This window comes from Macaca mulatta, chromosome 8, assembly GCF_049350105.2.
Source record: "Macaca mulatta isolate MMU2019108-1 chromosome 8, T2T-MMU8v2.0, whole genome shotgun sequence".
Lineage (NCBI taxonomy): Eukaryota > Metazoa > Chordata > Mammalia > Primates > Cercopithecidae > Macaca > Macaca mulatta.
Genome location: NC_133413.1, coordinates 134,940,793 through 134,966,875, shown reverse-complemented (window position 1 = coordinate 134,966,875; position 26,083 = coordinate 134,940,793). Strand labels below are relative to the sequence as shown.

General features: G+C 43.3%; 2 protein-coding genes across 18 annotated transcripts in view; both read left to right on the top strand.

Annotated features, from left to right (window-relative positions):
• MTSS1 (MTSS I-BAR domain containing 1) overlaps positions 1-4,356 on the top strand; it is a 183,633-nt gene extending 179,277 nt beyond the window's left edge. For all 9 annotated transcript variants that reach the window (XM_028852901.2, XM_015145964.3, XM_077944013.1 and 6 more), the window contains one exon: positions 1,460-4,356. In XM_028852901.2, the coding sequence (XP_028708734.1) occupies positions 1,460-2,160 (701 nt within the window). In that variant the 3' untranslated portion in view covers positions 2,161-4,356. The remainder of the gene's footprint in view (positions 1-1,459) is intronic.
• Positions 4,357-15,616: 11,260 nt separating this feature from the next.
• TATDN1 (TatD DNase domain containing 1) overlaps positions 15,617-26,083 on the top strand; it is a 60,270-nt gene continuing 49,803 nt past the window's right edge. For 6 of the 9 annotated variants that reach the window (XM_077944018.1, XM_077944020.1, XM_077944023.1 and 3 more), the window contains exon 1: positions 15,617-15,676. In XM_077944018.1, coding sequence (XP_077800144.1) covers positions 15,655-15,676 — 22 coding nt within the window. In that variant the 5' untranslated portion in view covers positions 15,617-15,654. Of the gene's footprint in view, positions 16,366-26,083 lie in introns of all 9 variants that reach the window. The other 3 variants (XM_077944019.1, XM_077944021.1, XM_015145968.3) reach the window with 1 other exon arrangement.

The following is a 26,083-nucleotide window of genomic DNA, read 5'->3' as shown; positions in this document are numbered from 1 at the left end:
TTTGAATGGAGACGTGCTGTAGTAAGAATAGCTTCAGGCCAGGCGCAGTGGCTTACACTGTAATCCCAACATTTTGGGACTCTGAGGCAAGCAGATTGCTTGAGCTGCAGAAGTTCGAGACCAGCCTGGGAAACATGGCGAAACCCTTGTCTCTACAGAAAATGCAAAAATTAGCCAGGTGTGGTGGCACACACCTGTGATGCCAGCTACTCTGGAGGCTGAGGTGCAAGGATTGCTTGATCCACGACTGCACCACTGCACTCCAGCCCGGGCAACAAAACGAGACCCTGTCTCAAAGGAATAGCTTCATTTTTGTTTTAGCACTTTGCACTACACACTTTATGGTTATTTTCCCATTTAATCTTTACAGCCACTTATGGGGTAGGTATTTTTATCCCTGTTTTATAGAAGTGGAAATTAAGGTTCAATAACTTGCTCATATTCACACAACCAGTAAGTAGCAGAACTGGAGTTTGAACCTGTGTGTTAGAGTGTAATGCCCAAGTTCTTAACCTATTCCAGCCAAATCCTCTATCAGACCTGCCTCCCTCATCCTCATGTCCACTGCACACACAAGTCAGGCAAGATGAAAATCTAACAGCTGGAATATCTATGATAATTGACCAAAAGCTATGCCATTCATCATTCAAAACCTCTAAGACAGTGAGTCTTATTGGAGGGTGATTTTCTTTCCCAGGGGACATTTGGCAATGACTGCAGACATTTCTGGTTGTCACAACTGAAGGGGTACTACTGGCACCTAGTGGGCACAGGGCAGGGATACTGCTTAAACATCCTGGAATACACAGCACAGCCCCTCCCCACCATGTCCTCCGTAACAAAGAACTATCTAGCCCAAATGGTCAATAGTACGGCGGTTCAGAATCAGTGCTGTGAGCTGTTTAATCTGTAAGCTCCCGCATCATCCTGAGATTGGTCTTATAAGGAAGGGAGCACGTCACACTGATGGAAACTGTCTTCGTCCCTTGTTGTCAGGGACTCACTGTCAGTAGCTTTGTTCTTTGTCTAGCCCTTGCCTCTCCAGTTAATCATCAGGGAGATGTTATCGCGTAGGCTAGTCTGTTTGAGGTTTGATCTTCATGTTGAATTCTGGACTGGAGAATTTGTCTGCTTTCATCCCCCTTATCCCTCCCAGAGATGCTTGGAGGGAGCTTCGCTGCAGCCTAGCAGCTTTACCTTCTTCCCCATTGACGATATTTGAGTGCCTACCATGTCCAGCACCGTTCTAGGTACTGGGGACACATCAGTGAACAAAGCAAAGATCCCTGCCAGGGAGTTCGTAGTTGGTGAGGCTTTCTGAAGATGGTAGAAAAGCCTGGGGGAAGCTTGGGATGAGACTGTGCGTACCCTGGCTTGCGTGCCTTTTGTCCTCCCAGCACAGAAGAATCAAAAAGCAAAGCTGCTGTCTTGAATATGTCTAATCAAATCCTATAATCAGTTTCAGATTATGATTATTTCTCTGTAAGTGGTGACCAGGAGGCAGATCAACAGGAGTTCGACAAGTCCTCCACCATTCCAAGAAACAGCGACATCAGCCAGTCCTACCGACGGATGTTCCAAGCCAAGCGTCCAGCCTCAACTGCTGGCCTCCCCACCACCCTGGGACCTGCTATGGTCACTCCAGGGGTTGCAACTATCCGACGGACCCCTTCCACCAAGCCTTCTGTCCGCCGGGGAACCATTGGAGCTGGTCCCATCCCCATCAAGACGCCCGTGATCCCTGTCAAGACCCCAACGGTCCCAGACCTCCCAGGGATGTTGCCAGCCCCTCCAGATGGGCCAGAAGAGCGGGGGGAGCACAGCCCTGAGTCGCCATCTGTGGGTGAGGGCCCCCAAGGTGTCACCAGCATGCCCTCCTCAATGTGGAGCGGCCAAGCTTCCGTTAACCCTCCACTTCCAGGCCCGAAGCCCAGTATCCCTGAGGAGCACAGACAGGCAATTCCAGAAAGTGAAGCCGAAGACCAGGAACGGGATCCCCCAAGTGCCACTGTCTCCCCAGGCCAGATTCCAGAGAGTGACCCTGCAGACCTGAGCCCAAGGGATACTCCACAAGGAGAAGATATGCTGAACGCCATCCGAAGGGGCGTGAAACTGAAGAAGACCACAACAAATGATCGCTCGGCCCCTCGCTTCTCTTAGGCTCACAAGAAACACGCCAGTGGGCAATGAACTGTTTCATTAATAAAACCTAATTTGTCTTGATCCATTCCAATCTATAATAAAACAAAAGATTTTGTAGGCAACTCGGAATATAGCTCTTTTGAAAGTACTCGACACCTTTAGATAAGAATTAAAACCAACCTATGTAACTGACATAATCTTGATCTTTTAATTTGTAAATATTGACAATTTTCTTTCTGCACATTTTAGTTTCCCTTTTGATTTTTCTGAAGGTGCCAAATTCCATTTAACTTTTTTACAAGTCTTTGTAAAATTTTAAATGCATAAGGGTGGGGGTTGGGGCAGGGCAACCACGAAGTAGTTAATTTTAGAAAAGGATTTACTATACTTCACTCTTCTTTTTCTTCCCCCACAAGCTTTTGTAGAGGCATTGTAGTAGTCTAGCTTAGAAGCAAATGCAAGTTATTTTAATGTACAAACTAAATGGCTAAGAGGTAAAATCCTCATTTAAATATACTATGTTCTAGATGAAAAGAGCAGGAGTAACAATTGATGAGCAATATTCAGAGTGAAGTAAATCTGGAAATGGTAGACTGTGTTGGGATTGGGGGGAGGGCCATGGGAGGGGCACACCGTCAACATAGCCGATCCTGTTACATTTAAGAGTAGCCTCGTAGGTTGAATTAGTAGCTTCATGGTAAATGCATCCGAATAAGCCATACTGGATTGCAGTGTTTGTTTCTGTAGGGTGTTTAAGGACTTCCTTTCTCCCACGATTCCTCTGGACTGCACACAGCACCCACCTCCAGCCCCATGCATGCTGCTGCCGCTGGGCAGTCGTAGAAGCCCCCACTTCAGTTTCTCGTTGATTGTACTCACCTTCATGGAATCCAAATACATCCAAAAGGGTAAGGCAGTTTTAAAAAATGTGAAAACATTTAAAAATGATAGCAGGGAATTCTTATAGTAAATGCCTTTTACTTAACTGTGCCCAGCAGGCTGGGTGCGTTAAAAAGCCCAAATATTTTGAAAAAACTCGAACGGATTTGACAAGGGTAGCCAGCTTGGAGTCTAGCAAGCAACTTGCCAATGTGTTTACCAATCTGGGGGCTTGTTTTTCTTTTCTTCTTTCAAATAAATGGCAGTTAACTGGCTTCACAGTAAACATTGAAGAGAGGAGGATTTGGTTATTGTCACTGGGAATCTGACCACTATACTGTCCTTTTTTGTATTCTGGGTAATGTTTTTTGGAAAGGATTTGTCTTTTCTTTTTTAAATGAAAGTTAAATTTGTTATAATGCCCACACCCTAAAACCAACAGAGATTTGTAGATTTAAAGGGATCACATTTGAAGACAATAGTGTTTAAGAAAGCAAGCAAGTCCCTTAGCAGTCAGGTCAGTTAACAGGGCACATTTCTGACCTAACCCTCTCAAGGAAGAGGAGGAGCTTGGTGGGTCTCATACACCCTGCAGATTCCTGTTGGCTCTAACCCTCAATTACCTAATCTTATGCTTTAACACATAACTGCATTGGATGTGAGAGTAACGTGCCGTATGGTCATTGTTCTATATATTAACATTGAACACTGCTGCAATTGCTCAAGGACATTTTATGTTACGGCTTTAAAGCAAAGGCATGATTATTAGAAACTATTTAAGCTTTTTTCTTTGAAAAACAAGCTCCTTTTACAGAATATAAGCAACAGTAGTGCCTGTGGTTTAGCCCACCAATCTTGATGACTAAAAGTAGCTGATGCATTGTGCATATGATGCTTGAGATGGTTTTTGCAAAAGCAGAAATCGCTGCAAGGTAATCACAATAGATAAAAGTGGTATTTTAAACCTTTGAAATAAATGGATGTAACTGTACCTTGGTACAGCTTTTCACTTGTTTAGTTTTTAAACGTTAGTATAATCTGAATAAATAAAATGTTGCCAAATTCAATGTAGAAAGAATGTGACGACACACCTTGGGTAGTTCTGCTTGTGTTTTTGCATATTGTAAAAGCAGTGTCACAGCTAAAAATAAAGAAATCGTTTCTAACGGTAAATTATTGTGGTTTAGTTGCTAGTTTGTACTGAGAGTTGACCTCTCCCTGTGCAGTTTTTTGTTCTAAACTTGTATAAATAACAATTGTGTACTGTGTCTCCCTTCTACATTGTAACAATTGCTTCAGCCTACGTTATAAATAAAGAACCACTAGATTAAAAAAGTCATGTATTTCAAGTCTTGTTACAATTCAGTTTGAGGTCTTAGTCAAATGTTAGAAGATGGACTGGGACTCAAATAGAGCTTACATAGAAAGTGACAAAATATTTTTGTGATGGCTATAAGATCATTAGTTGCCTGAAACTATTTGAAAACAGTTCTATCTAATGAGGTATCAAGAACTAAAAGCAGCTGTTTTGGGTTGAAAGTTTTAAAAACTGCTTTATCTTTAAAAAACAAGAACAACAAACAAAGCTTCTGAAACATTTAAGGAGTTCTGTTATTCCCTTACCTTTGAGTCCGCAGACAATCCAAGCTACGGTAGCAGAAGCAAAGCTGGAAAACTGCTTCTAAAATAAGCGCCACAAAGTTTTATCCCAGATTGGACCATTTAACCCCAACCATCAAACCTCCACCCTTGAGGGAACTCCACAAATTCCAGGCTTATTTGCTGACTATGTACTTCTTAGGGAGAGTTGTTGTTCTAATAAAAACTAAAATTCCATTAGTGAAATCTTTAGAAAACCAAAAAGGTTATTTTTAAATCCTCAGTATTTCTGTTCTTGGCTTTGCTTATTCCTTCCGGTTACCACAGCTAATTAGGCTTTTGACTTGAGAGTTTATTCGCCTCAATCTGGTTCTGCCTCAGTTTTTCCTTACTGGTAATATGTGCTATCCGTGATTTATTGCAGAGAACACAGCTGACCGACTACATGTCCCGTTATTTTCTTCACATGCACAATTGATAAAACAATGATAGTGGCACAGTCACTTGGCATCACGGTAATTCTTAGAAGAACGCCAGTCATACCAGAGACGATTTCATTGATTTTTTTATTAGGGCAAGTGCATGTTGTGTAACGTATTTCACTTGCAAGTATGAAAGATGAGGGGTCTCTCTATGTGGGCCGCTCCCGGGGTCTGGTCACAATATACCACCACAGTGGGGGCAAATCACCTTCCTTTCGGGCAGGGGGCAAAGCTTCAGTTAAAGGACCACCAGGTGGCGTTTCCTCCTGCAGCTGCTTAACCTAGAAGGAGGCAAGGAAGGAATCATTACCAAAGGAATCTAATTCACTTCAAAAATCTGTTTGCTGCAGCGAAGGGTCAGCTTTATATCCATGGTCTGTCACTGACATGACACACTGATCACAATACTGAAAAGTGTTTTTCGCATACACCTGCTTTATTTTCTTACCCACACTTTGAGAAAAGTCTCCTTAAGGGTTTTCCCATTCTTCTAAACAGTAAAGCCTATTCTTCCCCCCACCCCTATTCTTCCTCCCTCCTATTCTTCCCCCCACCCCTTTTCATCACCTGATTATCTGGACCTCCTCTTACTCTGTAGACAAAAGCATGACAACTATCATTCCAATTCTCCTTGTCACAGTCCCCCACTCACTGACCAGAAAAACATTTATTTTTGTGTCTCAGCTAAGTGTTCTCCAAAAGCACCATTAAGAAACCTTAGTTCATAATATGTTGGGGATGTTCCTTGTAAGCCCCCTTCCTAGCAACCAAGGACAAAAATAAACCACAACATCACATGTAAAAATATGCCCAGTTCTGCCAAATGCTGCCCTACTACCTCCAGTTCTAGTTATAGCCAAGATAAATGTCCTAACAGAGGATAACCCATTCTGGATTGTGGCTGCCCTGGGCCTCCAGTCACATGTGCTGCTTAATAATGCTGAAGTGATGGCATATGTAAAGGAGGAACTGTTGAGGTTATCCCAGTGATCAGTTGCAGAATGAACCCATGGCTCACCATGAATATACTTCCAGCTTCTAAACGGTGAGACATTTCTGACAAAACACTGCCCCCTTTGGCCACAGTGCCCTTCCTTCGGGTTACCCTTGGCCAAACACTTGCAAAGGTCAATATCCTTAGTGTTATCACCAGAACCAGCACAACTTCCAGATCATGAATTCAAATACCCCACTGTCCAACCACACTCTCCCTTTCCCACTCACTTGTTTAAATGCCTCCTTGAAACTCAGAGAGACTACCATTTCACAGATCTCCCAACTCGGCCTTCCCTCTCTGCATCTGCCCCCCCGCTTAACTTTGTTTTTTTTCAATCCAGCTTAGATTCCATCATGACGATGGCTTCCTCTCGAATAACCTCAAGTCCCTTGTCACTCTCTCTGAGCAACAGATAAACCGAACCACATACCCTCAGGCCTGTGCTCATACAGCTTAGTACTGCTAAAGAGAAAAAAGACACTGGAGCAAATCGGAGTCATTACTCACTAACTATTCCCAACCTCAAATGGGCCTTCGCCACCTGGCCATCCTAGTAAGCCCCTCCTCTCCCCATGACTATCACACCTTCTCCCCGTCACTATCACATATTCTCCAAACATGCTGCGCCTACTTGTTCTGAGCTTTTCCTCCTATTTCACTAAAAAAAAAAAACCAAAAACCAAAAAACAAAAAAGCTATTACACAAGTCTGTCATCTTCAAAACTTCTTTTTTTTTTTTTTTGAGACGGAGTCTTGCTCTGTCACCCAGGCTGGAGTACAGTGGCCGGATCTCAGCTCACTGCAAGCTCCGTCTCCCGGGTTTGCGCCATTCTCCTGCCTCAGCCTCCTGAGTAGCTAGCTGGGCCTACAGGCGCCCGCCACCTCGCCCGGCTATTTTTTTGTATTTTTTTTAGTAGAGACGGGGTTTCACCGTGTTAGCCAGGATGGTCTCGATCTCCTGACCTCGTGATCCGCCCGTCTCGGCCTCCCAAAGTGCTGGGATTACAGGCTTGAGCCACCACGCCCGGCCCATCTTCAAAACTTCTAACCCAAATTTATATATAATCTTTTGCCCAATTATAATGGACAAAGAATCCTTTCTCCTTTTCTTCTTTCTCTACACTCTCTCCTAAAGATTCCATACATCTCTCCATGGCTTTTAAAACTGAAAACTCCCAAGTTTCTGTTTCCAGGCCAAATCTCTCCTGGGAGTTCCAGATTTCCACATCTAAAGCTGGCTTCTGACATCTGCACTTGATAGGTCACAGGATTCTCAAACTTCAGCCTTCCAAAATGAATTCTCGATTGCTGCTCTGACACCTGTGCCCCCTTCCCCAATCTTCCCTATCTTGGTAAACATCACCAAACTCCAGATGTTAAAGCTTCAAACCCAGAAACCATTCTCTCTTTTTTTTTTTTTTTTTTTTTTTTGAGATGGAGTCTTGCTCTGTCACCCAGGCTGGAGGACAGTGGTGCAATCTCAGCTCACTGCAACCTCCACCTCCTGGGTTCAAGCAATTCTCCTGCCTTGGCCTCCCAAGTAGCTGGGATTACACGTGTACACCACCACGCCCAGCTAATTATTTGTACTTTTAGTAGAGACGGGGTTTCACCATCTCTAGTTCAGGCTGGTCATGAACTCTTGACCTCAAGCTATCACCCACTTTGGCCTCCCAAAGCGCTGGGATTACAGGTGTGAGCCACTGCACCCTGCCCCGGAAACCATTCTTGATTCCTCCCTGTCCCTTGCCCACCCTCAACATCCAGTCAGTCGTCACATCCCTCCAAATGATGTCCTGAGTAAATTTCTTTCCATATCCACTTCATCCACCCTGGTGCTGATCATGACAACCTTTTGACTAAACTTCTGCAATAATCCTAGAAGGGTCTCTCTGCTTCTTCTCTTCCCCTCTCCAATATAGTCTTCACACTGCAGCAAGATTGAGCTTTTAAAAATATAACTGACCATCCTAACATGACTAAAAAATGCCTAAGACTCTAGTGGAGAGGCAGGTTAAGGGACCGTATGGCAAGAAGGCAAGAAAGTCAGGCAAAGGACTAAAGAGAAGGAGATCTGAAGCAAAATCAAAGACAAAGCCAAAAAGACCAGGGAATGCACTTTAACTTACTTGTAAGGTGGTTATAAATGTTAAATTGATACACTTAGATACCACAGTATATCTGAGAAGTAAGGGCCCAGAGTAACTGTCATGTCTGGAATCTGGACCTCTGCACGTGGGGATCAAAACTTGACTCCATCTACATAGCGAAGGAATATTGAAGTACAAGTAGAACGCACCTCTCGTTCCCAGCTTTCCCTCCGCAGTTTCTTCCACTGTTCTCTCTTGGCAAAGTAATCAGGATACATTGCCTTCTCAGAAGGATGCCAGTCATCTAAGCACCATTCTGGGACCTGTCAGGAGAGGAAATCATGGTATCAATCCACAGGACACACTTACCTATCCCTGATAGGGCTTGCTCAGGAGATGTAAGACAAAGATCAAGGTACATTTTTATTTTTATAACCACTGCAACTACCAGACTGTTTCTAACTCTAAGCAAGGAACAGCAGAGGATAAGCAGGAACCAATAATAAAGGAAAATGCCTTAGAGTCAAACACGGTGCTGAAAAATAGCACCATCATCAGTCCAAGGAGAACTGGCTTCATTCCTCCCCTACCTGCCTTCTCTAAATATCCAGAGTAGTCTTATCTTACTTGGAACTCTTAATTAGAGTATCTCAGAAATATTAAGCATCAATCCAAGTTGGTTAACTTTAAAGTCTAAAATGAACTTTGTTATAGCAAAAAGTATACTGTATGATCTTGAATCTGAAAGTAGAAAGTCTTAATGACATCTCAGAGAAAACTGACACCTAAAAAACAGTACTGGCACACCTTAGAGATACTGTGGGTTTGGATCCACACCGCTGCAATATAGCAAATATCACAATAAAGCAAGTCACAAAATGTTTTTGGTTTCCCAGTGCATATAAAAGTTATGTTTATACTATACTATAAAGTGTCCGATAGCATTATGATGTCTGTTGAGATGGAGTCTCCTGGTGAAGATTTTGTGAATATTGATTAAATAACAAAGGACTTTGAATAGTACAACTTAGTTGATAAAGCAGTGACAGGGTTTGAGAGGATTGACTCCAATTTTGAAAGAAGTTCTTCTGTGGGTAAAATGCCATCAAATGGCATTACATGCTATAGAAATATTTCGTGAAAGGAAAAGTCAATTGATGTGGCAAACCTCACATAATATACATAAAAAATGTACATAATTTAAAAATACATTATTGGTTGGGCGAGGTGGCTCCTGCCTTTATTCCCAGCCCTTTGAAGGCTGAGGTAGGGAGATTCTATGAGGGTAGGAGTTCGAGACCAGCCTGGACAACATAGCAAGACTCCATCTCTACAAAAAATGAAATAAATTAGCTAGGTGTGGTGGTGTTCACCTGTATTCTTAGCTACTTGGTTGGCTAGGACAGGAGAACTGCTTGAGCCCAGGGGGTCCAGGCTACAGTGAGCTATGATAATGCTACTGCACTCCAGTCTGGGCAACAGAGGGAGACCGTTTTCAAAACAAAAACAAAAGAAATACGTTATTGATAAAAACTCCAACAATCATCTGAGCCATGAGAAAATCAATCTTTTTACTGGTGGAGAGAATTGTGTCAATGTTGATGGCTGGTGACTAAACAGGGTGATGTTTGCCGACGGTTGGAGTGGCTTTGGCAATTTCCTAAAATAACAATGAGGTTTGCCACATCAATTGACTCTTCCTTTCACCAAACACTTCTATAGCATGTGATGCCATTTGATAGCATTTTACCCACGGAAGAACTTCTTGCAAAACTGGAGTCAATCCTCTCAAACCCTGCTGCTGCTTAATCAACTAAGTTGATGTACTGTGTGAAGTCCTTTGTTACCATTTCAACAATGTTCACAAAATCTTCACCAGGAGACTCCATCTCAAGAAACCACTTTCTTATTCATCCATAAGAAGCAGCTCTTCATCTGTTCAAGATTTATCATGAGATTACAGCAATTCAGTCACGTCCTCAGGATCAACTTCTATTCTGGCTCTCTTGCTATTTCCACAACTTCTGCAGTTACTTCCTCTGCTGAAGTCTTGAGCCCTTCAAAGTCATCCACAAGGGTTGGAATCAACTTCTTCCAACCCCATTAAAGCTGACATTTTGATCTCTCCCCATGAATCACAAATATCCTTAATGGCATTTAGAATGGTGAATTATTTCCAGAAAATTTTACTATGCCCAAATCCATCAGAGGAATCAACATCTATATCAACTATAACTGTGCAAAATATATTTCTTAAATAATAAAACTTGCACGTTGAAATTACTCCTTGATCCATGGGCTGTAGAATGGATGTTAGTAGACATGGTAGCAGGTCTCGACAGTGGGTTTGAAAGATTCAGTAAACCATGTTGTACACAGATTTGCTGTAACTCAGGCTTTGTTATTCCATTTCTAGGGCACAGGCAGAGTAGGTTTAGCATAATTCTTAAGGACCCCAGGATTTTCAGAATGGCAAATGAACAATGGCTTCAACTTAAAACCACCAGCTGCATTAGCCCCTAAGAAGAAAGTCAGCCTGTCCTTGAAGTTTTGAAGCCAGGCATTGACTTCTCTCAAGGTATGAAAGTTCTAGATGGTATCTTATTCCAAAAACAGGCTACTTCATCTCCACTGAAATTCTGTTGTTGAGTACAGCCACCTTCATCAACTATCTTAGCCAGCTTTTGTGTAATAATTTGCTGCAGCTTTTCCATCAGCACTTGTTACTTCACCTTGCACATCTGTGTTACAGAGATGGCTTTTTTCCTTAAACCTCATGGACCAACCTCTACTAGCTTCCAACTTTTTTTCTGCAGCTTCCTCATCTCTCTCGGCCTTCACAGAAATGAAGAGTTAAAGACTTGCTCTGGATTAGGCTTTGGCTTAAGGGAATGTTGTAGCTGGTTTGATCTTTTGTCCCAACCACTAAAACGTTCTCCGTATCAGCAATGAGACTGTTTCACTTATCATTTGTGTGTTCACTGGAGCAGCACTTTTAATTTCCTTAAAAAACCTTTAGTTTCCTTTGCATTCACAACTTGGCTAACCAGCAGAAAAGGCCTAGCTTTCTGCCCATCTTGGCTTTCAACATGCCTTCCTCACTCAGCTTAATCATTTCTAGCTTTTGATTTAAAGTAAGAGATGTGCAACGGATTTAAAGTGAGATACATGTAACTCTTTCTTTCACTTGAACACTTAGAGGCTATGGTATGGACATTAATTTTCCTTATTTCAGTGTTGCTGTGTCTTAGGGAATAGGGAGCCCTGAGGAGAGGGATAGAGGGAGAGGAACTACTGGTCGGTGACAGTCAGGACACACACATTTATGGATTAAGTCTGCTGTCTTATATGGGCATGGTTTTTATGCCCCCAAACAATGACAATAGTAACATCGACGGTGACTGATCACAGTTCACCACAACAGATAGACTAATAATAAAAAAAAGTCTGAAATCTTGCAGGAATTGCCAAACTGAGAAACAGAGACAGGAAGTGAGCCCATGGTGTTGGAAAAATGGTGCCCATAGACTCGCTCAGCACGGGGTTGCCACAAACCTTCAATCTGTAAAAATACAGTATCTGCCAAGCACAATAAAACAAAATGCAGTAAAATAAGGTAGGCCTGTGTCTGACAACTGTCAGGAAAGAAGTCTCCTAGCTACCCCTTAAAGGGCAAGTGATTTCTAAGCCTGAGGTCTGGGACTGAAGAAACAAAGTCTATCTCTCAGAAGGCAGTCATCATTATAATTCTCGCCTACCTTGTAGCAATCGTATCTCTCATAGGAGGTGCCCCCAGGAGAGTCAGGGAAGATGTAGGGCTGTGGATGCTGACAGAACCAGAATTCTTCCTCAGCCTCCTTCAGCAGCTGGGTGGCCTTCATCATATCCTTTTCATTCTTATGTTCTTCAAACCGGGCTCTCATCAAACAAGCAAAGTATCGGTATTTGTCTCTTAAACCAAAATGATTTTGAAGATTAGAAATGTTACCTACTCACATGGTCAGAGTTGCTGTCTGACAGGAGGCTGCACTCCTGACACCTTCTGGATGGGCAGTGGGCCTCCCCCAACCCTCCTAATGGAGCAGCCGTATCATCATGGCTGCTTCCTCTAGAGCCCACCAAACAGCAGCAGCAAAAAATAATGTATTAAATATATACCCTAATCATTTTTCTCCTCTTACATCCAACAATGGAAAGAGGATTTAAACAAAAAAGAAAAGAGAATTCGCAAGAGAAACGCTATAACCTCTGTAGGATCATTCAACATTCATTGAATGACAACTTCCATTTCCTTCTACCCTGTGCTAGTCACTATGCTAAATTCTGGAGATACAAAGATGAATAAGAAAGGTGTTACTTGGCAGAAACAGTATTGCTTAGCTCATACAGAGCTGGGTTTGTATCCTGACTCTGACACTAGCTGCATAACCTTAGGCAAGTTAAAGTCAAGTTCTAAAGAAACTGGGCAAAGACCAGCTAGGAGGTTTTGACAGTAATCTAGGACACAGATGACAAGGGCCTGAGAGTAGAGAGCTGTGATGGTGACAGGAGACATGAGAGACATTTAGAGACATTTAGACTTCCTGGTTATGAGAAGAGGCTCTCCAATCAGACTGTGTAGGCCTGAATCTTAGCTCTGCCACTGCTAGCTGTGTAACCTGGGGCAAGTTAATGTCTTCTGGCAAGGTGCAGTGGCTCATGCCTATAATCCCAGCACTTTGGGAGGCTGAGGTGGGTGGGTGGGTCACCCGAGGTCAGGAGTTCAAGACCAGCCTGGCCAACATGGCAAAACCCTCTCTCTACTAAAAATACAAAAATTAGCTGGGCATGGTGGTGGGCGCCTATAATCCCAGCTACCTGAGAGGCTGAGGCAGGAGAAGCGCTTGAACCCGGAAGATGGAGGTTGTGGTGAGCCAAGATCACGCCATTGCACTGCAGCCTGGGCAACAAGAGCGAAACTCCGTCTCTCGTAAACATTCAATAAGATAAACACACTTTAAAAAGTGCCTGGTACATCCCAAGTGTTCAATAATGTCAGTTACTAATATCATACTAGAAAGAGAATTTACAAAAACCAGTGTCGAATTATACATGGTGTATGAGTATGTGTGTTATTGGCAAAGAAGTAAGGAGCAAATACTTGAGATCAATTCTGAGACTTAAAGCTCAGTAACTAAATTACTAATAATACCATTAGTGGAGGCAGGAAATTTGGGAAAAGAGTCAGAATGGGGAGTGATAGGAAAACAAGTTTGATTTCAAAGAATTTAGATAAATTGAGTTTGAGAGAACAGTTGGTGATCTTTTCAAATTTTTTTTATTATTATTATTTTTTGAGACAATGTTTCACTCTTGTTGCCCAGGCTGGAGTGCAATGGGGCGATCTTGCCTCACTGCAACCTCTGCCTCCCAGGTTCAAGCGGTTCTTCTGCCTCGGCCTCCCGAGTAGATGGGATTAAAGGCACCCACCACCACACCTGGCTAATTTTTGTATTTTTAGTAGAGACGGGGCTTCACATGTAGGCCAGGCTGTTCTCGAACTCCTGACCTCAGGTGATCCATCCGCCTCAGCCTCCCAAAGTACTGGGATTAAAGGCGTGAGCCACCATGTCCGGTCAACAGTCGGTGATCTAACAAACAATTTGAACTACAGCTCTAGAGACAAATGAGCACAGGTGGTGACTCAAGTCCCAGCACTAAATGAGGCTGCCCAAAGTACATACAGCAACATAGTAAGCCTAGGATGGAACCACAGAGAACAGCACAATGAGGGCAAATGGAGGAAGAAATTAAGGCAAGGACTGAGAAAAAATGTCAGATCTAAAAAATGCTGAGCCATAGCTGTCATAGTAGCTAGTTTATATCATCTTCCTCTAGGACTATGGACTTTAGTATTCCCAGCTGTAGTTCAGTATTGCTTGAATTCTTTTCTTTCATGTTTAACTTTTTTTGACACATAATAATTGTACCTATTTATGGGGTACATGTGATATTTTAATACATCCATATGATGTATAATGATCAAATCATGATGATTTGGATATTCATCACCTCAAACATTTATCATTTGTGTTGGGATACCTGAATCCTGGATGGCTCAACTTCCTTCATCATCGATTTGTTTACATGTCCATTTTCCCCACTAATCCATGAGCTGCTGCAGCTCAAAAATTGATTACTAACATTTATATATTTAGCATAGAGCATAGAATCTGAATTGCAAATTCTGTCAAATAAATAAATAAGGAAAACTCAAGGAAGAAACTAACAATCCCATCACATTGTACTTGGCCATCTTCCTGCCAAATCAAGAGAAGTATGTCAGTGACTTTCTAATAGTCACATACATGCAATCTGGGCTTCGAGAACACCCTCTGCAATTCTTCCAGGCCTAATCCATTTTCCATGGAGTTTTTTCCCAGAAGCCCTTCTTATAAAATAGGTCTGGGGAGTTCTAAGACTGGAGTGGAGGCCTGGCACTCACACATCTTGGGTTGTCAGCCCACCCTGCATTGAATTTAGGTTATTAAAATCTACAGATTTTAACACTATGCTCTAACACTAGTCTCAGATGGATAGAGAAGGAAAGAGAATTATGTAAGAGGTGAAAAAGATGTAAAGGTAATGAAAAGGACTAGATGAAGCTAAAAAGAGAAAAGCTAATGGGAGGGGTGGACGAATGATGATGATTTGGAGTAAGACCTAAATTTTAACCCTGGCTCAGACACTTACAAACGCTATCACCTTGAGCAAGTTACTAGCTGTACTTACCTCCTTATCTGTAAAATAAGCTTAAGATAATTCCTAACTCCTAGAGTTTTGCTGACTAAAGAAAATAACGCATAGCTTACTGCTGTTAATATTGGAAAGCAGAAGATCGTGAAGAAAACGATTATTTAGCAAGCGCTGGACCCATGACAATTACAATTTTAGGCGTATTCCTTTATTTCACTTAATCTTCCTGCGACCCTCTGCGCTGGTCCTGCGTCCGTTTCACTACACAAAAAGCTGAAGCCCAGACCCGATAAGCAACTCTACAAGATCTCCCGGCCATGGGTGGCGAAGCCTGGATTCGAACCCGGGTCTAGGACAGGATTCTGTGGCGCGAGAGGCCACCTTCCAATTCCGTCCCGAAATCCTTGAACCTCCCGGTACCCGGTGGCCTCTCCACCTCCACGGGGCCCCCAGGGTCACTTTCCCAAGTCCTGGGTCCCCATCCCTTACCTGTGGACGCACCACGACTCCAGGTGGCGCAGCGCCCGCTTATAAAGCCGCAACACCTTCTGCTGATGGGTCAGGTAGACCCCCGACACCGATAAGGCCATCACTGCGCTGACCTTCCCCGGCCGCGGGGACAGCCGGGAATCCGTAGGCCTGCGGCAGCTGACGGAACAACGCCAGCCGGAAGGGTGGAGCAGCCGGCGGCCACTTCCGCTTCCGCCGGGGAGGTCTCCCATCCGCGGTCATGGGTCGCTTCAAGTTTGTCGGTAAGAGGAGCGTTTTCCACGCCCTTGGGTCTTTTTGACTTGTCCCGGGCGTCGGTCACCAAGGTCACAGGACCCAGGAATTGCGCCCTCCGGCTTTGTAAGGGTTGAAAGGGCCGCTCAGTGGAAAAGGGCGCGGGGAGGTTTCTGGGTGCTGTTAATGTTCTGGTTCTTGATCTAGGTCCTGGATTCACGAGGGTGTGTTTATTTGTAAAAATTAACAAGCCAAGCCGTACAGTTATGATTTTTGTGCTCTTTTCAACATCTGTAATGTATTCTGTTTTAAAAAAAGAGAGAAAACTCCAAAAAGGCCAATCACTGTGTTCCCATTCATCCCACGTGCACCTCCCGGCCCTTGGGTGACCGCTTTTAGGGACCAATTCACTCAACCTTTCATTCGTTCATATCATAGTTAATGAGCGCCTCAAGTAAGCCTGGCACTGGCCTAGAAACACAGGGCACAAAGCTCTCAGTTCTGCTGTCATCACCATCTAGTGGAGAAACTAGAGAACACAAGTAGTGGGGAGAAAAACAAAATCTGTACTTGGCAAGTACAGTGATCCAGTCAGTATCAGTAGAACAAGAGAGCGAGAATGCTGCCGGGATTTCAATGGGCATGGTCCTCGTCTTTGTGGGGTTTCCAGCTACTTGAAGGTGGGAAATGACAGCGATCACACCTCTGCTTTAGCACGGTAATGCTGATAGCTATTATGTAGCTTTTGTGGGAAATAGGGAGAGGTAGGGAATCACTTCAAGACTTAAACAAGGGTAATGGAAAAGAGAGAGAAATGGAAGAGATGTGTGCAGCATTTAGCAGTCGAGTGTTCATGGCCGGTAGTAGAGAGTGAACAAAGATGACTCAGGGTTTGGAAAAATACTGAAATATGAAATGGAAGCATGACTAGTTTGGCGGTGAGGAGAGGTACCCAGGTCCATTTGGGTTAAGTTTGAGATAATTATAGGACATCCAGGTAGAGCTATCTGGGCAAGTGGGAATATGGTCTGGCAATCAAGAGTTAAGGATTATACATTTACATCTGAGAGTTATTTAAGCAGTATTTTTTTTCAAAGACATTGTGCTAAGTCCTGTGGAACCGTAAAATCTAGTGGTGCAGTTTTCAGACTGGAGACCTAAGACCTATGTACTGTACAGTCAAAAGCAAACGCAGGAAAGAATATGTTAAGTGCCAGGAAAAAGGTTTTGAAATTGCTGTGGGAAAGCCTGGAGTAGGGATTTGGGGAGGGGTCCTCAAATAAGACATTGCCGTGTCTTAGCCTTTCCATCCTAACGTTTGATATAATTGATGAGGGAGATGGAATAAAAAGCCATGAAGTCCTCCATAAAGAAAGGCCACATAACTTTTTAAAAGTGTGTTTATGTTATACAACTAAATCCTTGCCTCAAGTTAATGTTTTAAATCCATCCTCCATGTAGACTCCATTTTGGTGTATCCAAAACTAAAATCAGCTACATGTTTCTTTTGCTTCAAATCTCTCATTTATTCTCCTCGGGATAGTCTAAGTACTTTGACACCATACAAAGCCCTTCTATTGTCCAGTCCTGCCCACTTTTCTAGCCCATCCCTGGACTGCTCTATGAACACTTGTGCATGCTGTTTGTTACCTCTGACAAGGTTTTAGAGTGGCAGTTTGGGGCCAAAATATTCCCTCTGTCTACCAACCCTGTTGCCTGTCTGCCTACCTGCCCTGCCTACCTACCTACCTTATTCCTTAAAACTTATACCACATTATTTGTAATTAAATATGAGTCTGTCTTTCCCACTAGATCAAACTCTTAAGGCAGATACTCTGGTATGGTATTTATATTTTTTTCCTAGGGGCGTAGTACAATGACTGTTTGGGCAAGTATGAATGAGTGGCTTTAATGCTAAGGTGATAAGAAAATTAGTAAAGGGATTAGCACCAGATAAAATAAGCAAGAAAAGACTTCTTAGAGAAGGAGACTTTATTGGAATAAATAATTGGAATAAATTTTTTCTGCATAGTCTCCTTTAGCCCCGCTCTCCTAAAGTAACCATATTAAAAGTTTAAAGTATAGCCTTCCCTAATTTTTTAATAGATTGTTATGCAGATTCATAAAAATACAACATATCAAGGTTTTTTTTTTTTTTTTTTTCCTTTTTAAAACAGAAATGAGATTGTATTATGCATTCTATCCTTGGTATATGACTTACTCTGATATTTAATCTTTCAGTTTGTGTCATTTAAAAAAATTCTGTCCATGAATCGCTAGACTAAATTCTTAGCCTAATAATGAGTTCTGAACAAATACTTTGAAAAACACCATATTAAATCTCTGGAAGATTGGTCCATGAACAAGCTTCACATGGGACAATTGCATGAAAAACTAAACCAGTATTATGAAAATTACCTTAGATTTTGGTTTAAGACAGCTGACCATTATAATTCTTTCTACATTTCTCTCTTTTCTACTTGCATAACAAGTGACTGCCCCTTAGAACTATACCCCAACAGTGGGGGTTTTTGTTTTGAGACAGGGTCTTGCTCTGTCACCTAGGCTGGAGTATAGTGGCTTAGATCATGGCTCTAGCATTGACCTCCTGGGCTCAAGTGATCTTCCTGCCTCATCCTCCCAAGTAGCTGAGATTAGAGATGCTCACCACCACACCAGGCTAATTTTTTTTTGTAGAGACAGTGTCTTGCTATGTTGCTCAGGTTGGTCTTGAATTGCTGGCCTTAAGCAGTCCTTCCACCTCCACCTCCCAAAGTTGTGGGATTACACATGGACCCACCGGCCAGCATGAGAATTTCTTTTTTTTTTTTTTTTTTTTTTTTTTTTTTTAAGATGGAGTCTCGCTCTGTCGCCCAGGCTGGAGTGCAGTGGCTGGATCTCAGCTCACTGCAAGCTCCGCTTCCCGGGTTTACGCCATTCTCCTGCCTCAGCCTCCCGAGTAGCTGGGACTACAGGCGCCCGCCACCTCGCCCGGCTAGTTTTTTTTTTGTATTTTTAGTAGAGACGGGGTTTCACCATGTTAGCCAGGATGGTCTCGATCTCCTGACCTTGTGATCCGCCCATCTCGGCCTCCCAAAGTGCTGGGATTACAGGCTTGAGCCACCGCGCCCGGCCGAGAATTTCTTTAGCCCAACTTACACTCTTTTCTTTCTCCACAAGTGGAATTTTTTATATTCTATTGCCTGGGTGTTATTTACAAACTCTTCCACTCTCAAAAATACTTCTACCTGCAACTATTATATGCCCAAATTTCTACTGCATTGATCTTAGATTAATTACATAGTACACAAAAAAATGAGAAATATCTGTGCAAGAAGAAAATGCAAAATACAAACAACAGTGAAAATAAAAACATCACATTCCATTCCTGATATTGTTTAGATATTTGTCCCCTCCAAATCTCATGTTAAAATTTGCTGTCCAACGTTAGGGTGGGTCCAGTGGGAGGTGTTTGGGTCACTTCCCACCATCCATCTCAGGGGGTTGGATCCCTCATAAAAGCCTTGATGACCTCCCTGTGGTAATGAGTTCACACTGGTTCCCCTTCACTTTCCACCAGGGTTGGAAACTTACTGAGATCCTCCCAAAAGCAGATGCTGGTGTCATGCATCTTGTACAACCTGCAGAACCATGAGCCAAATAAACCTCTTTTCTTTATAAATTACCCAGTCTCAGGTGTTCCTTTATAGCAATGCAAAAGCAAATTAATATAATTCCTCCAAATCACACATAACACTTCCATATCTATCTTTCCAGATCTTCTGTAGGCATACCAAACAAAATAAGATCATACTGAGGCTACTCTTTTGTAATCTGCTTTTTTCAATCACAGTCTCCACCTTTCTATTTCAGGAAATTTTCATCTTAACTAATACCAAAACCATACTCAGACTTTTCCTGTTGTTCCAAAAATGTCCCTTGGTGGTCATGTCCAAAATAGTATCCCATTTAGAGCCACACATTTGGTTGTTCCTTAAGTTTTTAAATCAAGTGCAGAGGTTTGCAAACTTTTTCTTTAAGGGGCCATATAGTAAATACTTTAGACTTTGAGGGCCATGTGATCTCATTGCAGCTATTCAACTCTGCCCTTGTGTGTACTGTGATGTAATAATAAATACATATTTGTTCTGTGCTCCCATTCCTTTGTGCACAACTCCTGAAACCTTTGGAATCTCCTAAGTGCTTTTTGTATGCTACTAAGATGACTGATGACTGGGGGCTCCTGGATAGCCTCAGGATGGGGGTTTGCCTAGGAAAACCAATCATGTGATTAGAGAGTTGGAAGTTTCAGTCCCTCCCACCCACTCCCACCTCTGAGGAAGGGGAGAGGAACTGAAGGTTGAGTTGTTCACTAATAGCCAGTGATTTAATCAATCTTACCTACATGGTGAAGCCTCTAAAAACCCATACATGTCTCTTATGTGTCTCTTCCACATGGTCGTTTTTGAGCTGCATCTTTTTATAATGAATGGGTAATAAGTAAAGGGCTTTCCTGAGTTCTGTGAGCTGGTCTAGCAAATGATCAAACCTGAGAAGGGGGTTGTGGGAACCTCTGATTGTAGCCAAGTTGGACAAGTTGTGGGTAACCTGGGAACCTACTGCTTGTAATTGGCATCTGGAATGGGAGGAGTCTTGTGGGACTGAGCCCTTGACTTCTGCCGTCTGATGTTATCTCCAGGTAGATAGTGTGAGAATTGAGTTAAATTGTAGGTCACCCAGCTGGTGTCAGATAATTGGTTGTTGGGAGAGGAAACCCCACACCTACGTGATGTCAGAAGTGAATCTTCACACCTGTAATCCGAGCACTTTGGGAGGCCAAGGCGGGAGGACTGCTTGAGCCCAGGAGTTCAAGACCAGCCTGGGCAACAAAGTGAGACTCATCTCTACTTTAAAAAAAAAAAAAAATGAAGTATTCAGAGTATTGTGAGTATGAGAATACAGTTTTCCTATCTCACACCTTGTCATTCAAAAGCAGGTGATAGTATGTAAGTAGGTGTGGCCATGTTCCAGTAAAACTTATAATAAGGTCACCGAAACTTGAAGTTCTTATAATTTTGATGTGTCACAAAATATTATTTTGATTTTCTTCAACTATTTAAAAATGTAAAGTCATTCTTAGCTTAGAGGCAAACAAAAGTAGGCAGTGGCTTGTGGGCCTTAGTTTACCAACCCCTTGATCTAGCGCATTTCTTTTTTTAATGGCACTGAATTGCCAAAGCAGCTGGGCTAATTGTCCCTGTGAAATAAAAATAAAATTCTAAGCCCCCTAAACTGGCTGAACGGACCCCCCTTCTTTGGCCAAGTAGACTCCAGAAAAACATGAAAAACAAATTCCCAAACATGATAAGATGGTCATGGTCTCCTTCCTTAATAACAAATACCAGACTTTTTTCCTAAAAGTTAAACAGAAACCAGCCTTGGAAAAACAAAGAATGGAAGACTTGCTCCTCTGCTGACTTCAGCCAACTGCCTGACATTGTGACCAGCCTCCCCTCCTTTTTTGCAGTTTCACCATGACAGCTGACCAGTTTCACGAGGCATTCCTTCCTGTACCGAGGGCAGTCACCACCCCCTCAGCCCTCATCAAGGCTACCAAAAAAATACTCCTGAGATTCCCCTCATTGTATATGTTTCTCATTCGATTTAGGCCCTTTGCACCTGTCCCCTCACTCAGCATCTTTAAGCCAGTTGATTGACCTCCTATGAGATACTTTTCTCCTCCTCTTCTAACCTAACCATAATTTACTGTAACCTCCTTAATGTAACTACCATTTTGCATTTTTTTTTTTTTTTTTTTTTTTTTTTTTGAGACAGAGCCTCACTCTGTCGCGCAGGCTGGAGTGCAGTGGCGCCATCTTGGCTCACTGCAAGCTCCATCGTCCGGGTTCATGCCATTCTCCTGAGTAGCTGGGATTACAGGCACCCGCCACCATGCCCGGCTAATTGTTTGTATTTTTAGTAGAGAGCAGGTTTCACTGTGTTGCCAGGATGGTCTTGATTGCCTGACCTCGTGATCCACCAGCCTCAGCCTCCCAAAGTGCTGGGATTACAGGCATGAGCCACCGCGCCCGGCCCCATTTTGCCTTTAATAGGAGATTTATGCACCCAAAGACTGCGTTGTCTTTACAGACACTCTTCTCTCACCTATATAGACTTAAGGGAGACCCCCTTACCCACTGATGGATCCTGTCTGAAAAATTCTGCTGGCTTCCATTGTGCAGCCTATGTGGTGGTCTCTGATGGGAACCACTGAATCAGGCCCCCAGCCAACTGCCCGATATGCCTAACAAGCAGAATTAGCATCCCCTCACTTGGGCCTGCCTCTGGCCAGGGATGAAATGGCTAATATTTATACAGACAGCTTGTATGTCTTTGGAGTTGCCCGTGATTTTGGCATGCTCTAGAAACAAAGAGGATTTTTTTACTTCCTCTGGACAACCTTTTAAGAACAAAGACTAGGCCGGGTGCAGTGGCTCACGCCTGTAATCCTAGCACTTTGGGAGGCCGAGGCAGGTAGATCACTTGAGGTCAGGAGTTCGAGACCAGCCTGACCAAGTTTAGGGGGCTTTCACCTGTGGAGACATGGTGAAACCTCGTCTCTATAAAAAACACAAAAATTAGCCAGACGTGGCGGCACGCACCTGTAAGCCCAACTACGAGGGAGGCTGAGGCAGGAGAATCACTTGAGCCTGGGAGCTGGCGGTTGCGTTGAGCTGAGATCACACCACTGCACTCCAGCCTGGGTGACAGAGTGAGACTCTGTCTCAGAAAAAAAACAAAAACAAAGACTGTTTTGTTTCTCTTAGATGCCATTCAGGCTCATTGAGCCCTAACCGTTGTCATTGTCTAGGGACGTTTCTCTGACAAAACAGAAGACAGCGAAGGCAACCTCCTAGTGGATGCCACAGCTAAAGCTGCCACCCTGCAAGTGGCTCCTCGCCAAGTTACATGTATTCAACCCACTTCTCCTCCTCCTCCCCTTGCTCTTCTTCCTTGCTCTCCTCCCCATCTGAAGACCTTTGCAGACTCATTTTCACAAAAGACAGTCTTGGAGTCTGGAAGAGGGAAATGGATTAAACAAAATTGCACTTCCAATCCCCAGACAAAATTACAGGAAGGTCCAAATGGACATCCAGTCCTACCCAGCACCCTGCAAAGACAAACAACCTTTATATGTAATCTAACCCATTGGAATCCAGACAAAGTGATTCAGCGGGGTAGACAGTACTACTGTTGGTGACTCTCTCCAGCTCTTGCCCCTCAGCTATACAAACTTTGTAATATCTACCCTCAGTATAACCCAGGTGAACTCCTGAAGCTCCCTCCAGGACAATTTCCTCTCCCCTAGGGTCCCTTAACCATGTGACAACTTGATTTCATTTAGTTGCCACCATCCCACAGATTAAATTTTGTTCTTCTAATGGTTGATGATGTATTCTCATTGAGGTAAGTCTTCCACCCGTAAACAAGCAACAGCCGTGGTGGTGGCCGAAATGCTGCTTGAGAAAAACCATTCCTCTCTAAGGTGTTCCCACTGAATTCCACAGCGATAGAGGCACTCATTTTACCTGCCAAATACTAGAACAAGTTTTTAAAATGTGCCCTTTTATAGCACTTTCACTGTGCCTACTTCCCCCCAGTCCTCTGGGCTAGGTGAACAGTCTAATGGGATCATTGAAAACCAGCTGGCAAAAGTTACACAAACTTAACCTTTCCTGGCCTAAAGCTCTCCCATTAGCCTTACTGATGCTGCAGTCCACTCCCACCAGTAAATGTCAGCTCTCCCCTTTTGAAATTGTTACTGGTTGGTCTGTGCACTTAGACCAGGAAATACTTTCTCCTGCCCAATTACAGGAGGGAACTTTAGGCTTATTGCCAGGGGCTTGTTCAAGCTGTAAAGATGAATCACTGCAGGTTGTAGAATCTTTTTACAGCTTCCCCGACAGGCCATAAACTCCAGTATTACTGCCTCCAGCTTGGTGATGACAAGTAGTGGAAGAGACATCAGTTAAAATGCTTCCTCCAGCCTGCTGGATGGGTGCTATTAATTAATCCTTGTGCTGCTAAGTTACAGAGACCTGACTCCTAGTCGCACATGTCTCATCTGAAAATAACCCCTGCTGAAACTTGGAAGTTGGTGCCGGTCTCTACACGAGACTTCAGTTAACCAAAGCCTATCTCTAGACCCAGAAGAAGGCAATAGTCCACATAAACTGCTTTCGTGACACCCAGGGACAGAACTGTATTCAAGGACACTGGGTCTTTTACTTAATAATTTGCCTCTATCTAAACTAATAGAATTTGTTCCATGCCTTTCTACTAGATAACTTCAATGTGTAGTTAGCTACCTGTGTGCTTCCTCTTCCTGTCTTTATCAGAACTGAGCAGGGCTTGTGACCCTGCACGCCTGAGGACATCATTGTTCTGTTCCTGCAGTGAGGTATTCTCTTACTTAAGGTCAGTCCCTAAAGTTTGTCAGATAATCCCCTTGGATTTGTATGGGATTTATGGTTTTTCCCTTGATTCAGTTTTCTGAATTGTTAAATGGCTGTTCCCTCCGTTCCTTTTACTCTTATACCCATACTGTCCCCTTCCCCCCTCTGTCTTGTCTCAATGCAGAGAATGGCATGATAACACTTTAGTTAAGCTGTCCCAAATGTTGCTAGTAGAAGGAAACCTGTTGGATTGCTGGATTTGCCAACAATTTCCCTGATCCATTCATGATAGATATGTGCCATTGGTAATATCTGTCACTGACTTCTCAGATGTCCCTAATTCACCACTTACCCAGACCAACCCCTTTCCCTGTTGACTTTCCAGGTCCAATTGCTTCAAAGCCCAGATGTTGTCACCCCTTGTTTTGATTTGTCCTGTGTTTGAGACTGAGTCTTGCTCTGTTACCCAGGCCGGAGTGCAGTGGTGAGATCTGAGCTCATGGTAACCTCCGCCTCCTGGGTTCAAGCAACTCTCCTGCCTCAGCATCCCAAGAGCTGGGATTACCTGCCACCATGCCCGGCTAATTTTTGTATTTTTAGTAGAGACTGGATTTCACCATGTTGGCCAGGCTGGTCTTAAACTCCTGACCTCAAGTGATCCATCTGCCTCGGCCTCCCAGAGTGCTGGGATTACAGGCGCGAGCCACCTCACCCGGCCTACCAGGGGACCTTCTTGACCTAAGAACTACTGGATAAACAAGTGTCATCTACATCAGATAAATAAAGTTAAAAATATATCCCTACAGTGCCCACAATATTTACATTTAAAATAAGTGAGTGGATTCTGGAAAGCTTGCAAGAGAAATGGCCCATGCTTCAGTTTGGTGATGTCAGCGCTCCTCATGAATGCATCTGCTGATTAAGACACCCTCAGGAGTATCACTTGTGCCCCCCATTCAGGCTCTGTGTTTGTGTGTGGCATAGGGTCTGATCCACCTGCACAGCTTTGGGCACACTGTTGCCTTGACAGCCTACAGTTAGAAGGTTCCTGCTTGGTGGGATATTTTGTAACCCCCATATCCTTCCACAAACTTACAGAAGGACCCCCTTTCTCTCCATTATTAAACTAAAAGGTCTGTATTGGCAGGGTATGAAGATGATACAGATCAAAGCATCCTGGGAATATTAATTCCAAGTGTTGGGATTTATGTCAATAAGGATATTATTTGAAAAGTCTCTGCTACTATTAGTCAGATTGTTGCAGGATTTAGGGGGATGAGAGAGACCTCAGGTTGAAACAGGAGAATCTTTTATTGAGTGCACTCAGGCCCAGCAGACTCATGTCCAAAGACTGAGCCCGGAACAAAGCCAGCACTTGACTTTTAATACACACTTCACAAAAGGAGGTGAGCTAGCTTGAAGCAAGCTTACAGTGGTGTGAAAGCAAGGATACAGAGGCAGGACAAACTCAGGATTGCTCATGACCGTTGCCAAGCAACCCAGACGTCCGTTATCTAGGTTTGCCTAGGCACGGGCTTATCCCATAACCTTCACTATGGTGCCCAGGCAGCTGCAGTTCAGGCCTACTCAGGCTTCTCATGACCTTTGTTATACTTCTTAGATACAACAAAATACTTGAAGTTACTAGTTACAGAGAACAAGAATCTATAAACTCATACCACAAAACAAAGGAAAATTTGATTTTCTTCTCCCTATGTTGAGGGAGTGCTGGGAGAGTCTCCAGAGCACATTAGATAATATCAAGACTTCCTGGGTCTGGGATGTGCCTGTTGCTGCCTCTGAGACAAGTCAGCCTAATACAGGAAAACTTATTTCTCTCTCTTTTTAATTTTATTTTTCTTTAATTTCCCACCTCAAGATAGCTGCAGATGCTGCAAAAAGCCTTGTAGCTCAACAAAAATCCCAAAACTCCTTGGCTCAAGTAGTATTAGGTAATAAAATTGCTGTAGATTTTCTCCT